Source organism: Priapulus caudatus, unplaced genomic scaffold (assembly GCF_000485595.1).
Source record: "Priapulus caudatus unplaced genomic scaffold, Priapulus_caudatus-5.0.1 Scaffold153, whole genome shotgun sequence".
Taxonomy (NCBI): domain Eukaryota; kingdom Metazoa; phylum Priapulida; class Priapulimorpha; order Priapulimorphida; family Priapulidae; genus Priapulus; species Priapulus caudatus.
Window position 1 is genome coordinate 155,483 of NW_014577214.1, and position 4,594 is coordinate 160,076.

The window sequence follows — 4,594 nt, forward strand, 5'->3', positions numbered from 1 at the left end:
TGGTTAAACTAAGCGGGAATAGGTGCTGTCGTAGAGATACTCTAGATTGGTTAAACTAAGCGGGAATAGGTGCTGTCGTAGAGATACACGAGTTAGATGGGTTGCTATTTATTATTGGGTCTAGTTATTGTTTCGTCCAAGCGAGTCATATGTAAACATAACTGTCTGTTTCAGACAGCTGTAGTGACGTAATATGTAAGTCGTGTATAAAACCTCGTCCAGACCCCCCAAATTTAGTTAATATTCTTATGTCGTGTGATACGTTATGCCATCTTGCTGATTTTCATTCATTATGGTTCGCTTTGTGTTGCAGCTATGATCAGCGTCGTGTGGGTGATAATAGGATTTGTGCTAGCCCTCCTGATGGCGTACATGTTATTGGACACTGTTGGACTCTAAGCTGTGTTACAGCCTGCCCTGTATGCAGCAGGGATGACGGGTAATGCGAATATATTTACACGAGGGTCCATTAATGGGTATAATCTCTTGAGATCATTTTTTGAAAGGGTTTTTGTTTAGCATAATAAAATCAATCGATGGTATCATTCCGTGCCAAGATCACTGCAGTTCCCCCTTAGCGATCATGGTGGAGGTTTAGCTGTGAAGTTCTATCATGTCTACATTAACAAAAGTAAATTTTGTTTAATTTTGTACCGGAATCGTGTTTTCTAATTGGTAGTACTTGAATGAGCAAGCATAAACATGTAAAAGTTAAACTTTCAAGCTCTTACCACAGTTTAATATTTGCTACTAATTGCACAATGAAATACAAGGTCCAGTAAAGTGAGATGATGCTCATGTTTGATGATGGTGCAAGGATATTATGCTATCATAATAATTGATGTATACATAGAAAGCTGTATATATGCGTGCACGTATTTTCGAATTTGCAATGTGTTTGCAGACATGCTGTGAATATTCAAACACATTTGATATCTACATACATGTGGCTTTCATGGGCAACAGTAGTACAGTGGAATATTTCATAACTTGGTTTTTCTGCAAGTTTCTGTTTTATGGGCTAGTATAGTATAAACCTGATACAGCTAAACTTTATGATCTGGCATTTCATGATCCGAAAAGGGATAATAGAATGATATGTTGGAATGGCAGATACTTTGTTATTTACACACTTATTTGTTGTTGCTTATTTTTGAAATATTCACAAGTATTGTGTGATCTCCCATAATCTGACGTAAATCATATTATGAGGATACCAAGTGATTATAAACTGTATCGGTACAAAGTGTCGAAGAACCAAATTATTTGTTCCAGTGGTGGAAACACAGTGCTATAGAATTATAATTAAAATACCTGGTTTGTATAATTTATAAAAAGTAATAAAAGAAAAAGTATTTATTTATGGTGAAATCATGCCTACGCGTCTTCTCTGACGTCATTGCGCAATCAAGTTGAATTGTCTAGGGATGAAGGTTGGAGCTTGTTTTATTTAAAGCCAGGTGATAAAAATCATGGAACTAGCTATCATACACTGTCACATTGACAGTGCAGACGGTAGCAGAAACTAGCATGATACTAGCCTGAACCCCACATCTCATCCCCCTCTCTTTTCCTCCCCATCTACCTCTCACCAGCTGTCCATCCATCCAACCACTCGCCCAACCATCTATATCTGTGTGCCTGTATGTCCGTCTTTTTTTTCTCTGTCTATATATTTATCCATCCATCCATCCATCCACCCATCTAACTATATCTATATATATATATATATATAGTTGTGCCTCATACATATGCGTGAATATAGCAATCCAATATTTATCAACTCTTCAGTAAATGCCTACTGTAAATTCGGTTATATGCGTGCAATTTCACGATGAAACTTGTATCATTTGGAATATAAAACATAAAAGGTATTATTCCAATATATTTCGTAACATATTTATATTGCATAAACTTAATATAAACTATCATACAGAAGTGAAATGGACGGATCGGAAGAACACATTTATCATTGGTCAGCATTTGACTGAAGTACATGGATGCATAGATCATATATTCCACATGTGAATAGTTGCCATAAATCGGTGACACCCACTAATAGTAGAAGCCAACACAAGTCTAACAAAGCATCGCGTACCAACACACGATAAAAACGACATTTCACAATATCACGGTGAAATTTTTGCAGATAATACATGCACACAATTTAGAGATTTTTAGTGATGCACAAATCGTATCCAAGTTGTCTGTACCTACATCTATTTGCTTTCTAACTCTAAACAGATTTACAGACCAGTGGTAGAACGCCTTATTACTTACAATAAAATTAGTAATGACTATATAACATCCAAATATGTGCACCAGAATATAGCAATTGTTACCAAATATATGAATAAAATGTTAATCATAAGTTTAACCCTAAATGGTACTACAGTAAGTAGCTACCCACGAATTATAATATAAACATCATAAAGAATCACAGTATTCCTCGTTGGCTAGCATAGAATACAGTACAACTGAAAGGAAAATTTGACATGACACATTGTGCATAGAAATAATGTTAATAAGGCACAGAATAACTCTGTACAAAACCGATGCTGAATTTAGAACTAGAAAGGGCAGTTGTCGCCAATACAACTACATGTATCCCCCGTGATCTAGTATGAATGAAATATCTGTGTAAAGACGTAGAAGGTAGGTAAAGTTAAATAAGTCACAAAGACAAAGGTTTGTTACACAACTCATCTGCCTGAGATCTGCAAGTATGTTAAAATTGGTTGCTTAGAGGTTTTGGTACGCGACACACCTTCTCCCCAAGATGTGTCAGTACACGAAGTTTGCTCGTGCTAGGTTAATTAGGGGCCGAGTTATAGAGCGGAAGGGAAATATGATGATGGTCAAGGTCAATGTCAAATAAAGTTTGCAGTGACCTGGTTTTGGTACGCGACACACCTTCTCCCCAAGATGTGTAAGTATACCAAGTTTGGTCGCACTATGTCAATTAGGGGCAAGTTATAGAGCGGAAGGGAAATATAATCAAGGTCAAGGTCAAGGTCAAATAAAAGCCGCAGTGACGTGGTTTTGGTACGCGACACACATTCTCCCCAAGATGTGTAAGTATACCAAGTTTGGTAGCGCTAGGTCAATTAGGGGCCGAGTTATAGAGCGGAAGGGAAATATAATCAAGGTCAAGGTCAAGGTCAAATAAAAGCCGCAGTGACGTGGTTTTGGTACGCGACACACATTCTCCCCAAGATGTGTAAGTATACCAAGTTTGGTCGCGCTAGGTCAATTAGGGGTCGAGTTATAGAGCGGAAGAGAAAGTGTCTGCTGCGGCGGCGGCGGCTGGACAGACATGAAACCATAGTATCCCCGCCGACTTCGTCGCGGGGGATACAATTAGAGATCATTTCCAGATATAAGGCATCGGGACTCCAAAAGAAAGATGCATATATGGAATAAATGCTAACACGTTTGTAAATTTATGGTAAAGCACTCCAGATTTGGCATTCTGGATTCATGACACTGTGATGTAGGTTGCAAAAGAGCATGTATGTTATTATGCCCAACGTCATGTATATATGTTCTATGTATCAAGAGTACATAATAGAGATGTGCTCTATCATAGATAGATATAGATATAGATATAGATATAGATGTGCTCTATCTCTATTATGTACTCTTGATATGTATATAACATGTATAATGGGTATATCAACGTCATGGGTATATAATTATACATATACATATAGTATCAGAAGTGTATAATGACACATAGTGTATTTGTCATTATACCCTCCTGTATTGTATACTGTATAGCATAGCATATATAGCACAGCATACCATAGCATAGTATAGTATATACATTCTAGTCTAGTTTACTCTAGTATATAGTTTAGTACAGTACAGTACAGTATAGTACAGTACAGTACAGTACAGTATAGTACAGTACAGTACAGTGCATTATAGTACATTGCATTACAGTACAGTATAGCTACTGTCACTTAGATTGTGAAAATATTCATCCTGTCAACCCAGGCTATGATAGCACCCATGCTGTCACCCATGCTGTGACACTACTGTTCATGCTCTCACAATTAGCTGTGTCTCTGTTACAGAGGGTGTGAGCTGCATCCCATCACGCATGCTGTGATCTGTGCTGACGACTACCGCCCACATCTGACGCCGTCTCTCTGTTCGACTCCACGTTCCCAGACCCACGCAGTGTCTCGTCATAAATGAACGACTGGCTGGAATCAGGCCTGGAAGATATGAAGCAATGTGCAGTATAACAGCTCAAAACTGGCCAGCTCACATCACGTACCAGGGCCGTAGCCGTAGCTAATTGCTTGAGAGGGGGCAATATTTTGTAATGCTATTGAGTAATGGCAAGGTAGGCCTGCAAATCCCAATCGACATGACGCATTACATTTATTTTTACAATAGTTTACATTTATTAGATTTCTACTCAACTTTTCTACAGAAACTTGGGGCACGTGCGCCACCCTTATGCCGCAAATGGATTATAGGGACTATTAGTGTTGATTGTAATTTGTTAAAGGGATCGTTTACTCTAGGTTCTAGGGTTATTTTCAGTTAATTTAGGTTAAAAATACGCTGCATAAAAAGTTTC

At 38.0% G+C, this 4,594-nt stretch overlaps 2 protein-coding genes across 3 annotated transcripts in view; one reads left to right on the forward strand and one right to left on the reverse strand.

The window, feature by feature from the left end:
- Positions 1-1,371, forward strand: part of LOC106806319 (prolactin regulatory element-binding protein-like) — an 11,380-nt gene extending 10,009 nt beyond the window's left edge. For both annotated transcript variants that reach the window (XM_014808213.1, XM_014808214.1), the window contains one exon: positions 314-1,371. In XM_014808213.1, coding sequence (XP_014663699.1) covers positions 314-399 — 86 coding nt within the window. In that variant the 3' untranslated portion in view covers positions 400-1,371. The remainder of the gene's footprint in view (positions 1-313) is intronic.
- Positions 1,372-3,883: 2,512 nt separating this feature from the next.
- LOC106806310 (centrosome and spindle pole associated protein 1-like) overlaps positions 3,884-4,594 on the reverse strand; it is a gene marked incomplete in the record, with an annotated part of 31,697 nt that continues 30,986 nt past the window's right edge. Inside the window, 1 exon segment of the mRNA XM_014808198.1 lies at positions 3,884-4,223. Within this exon segment, the coding sequence (XP_014663684.1) occupies positions 4,100-4,223 (124 nt within the window).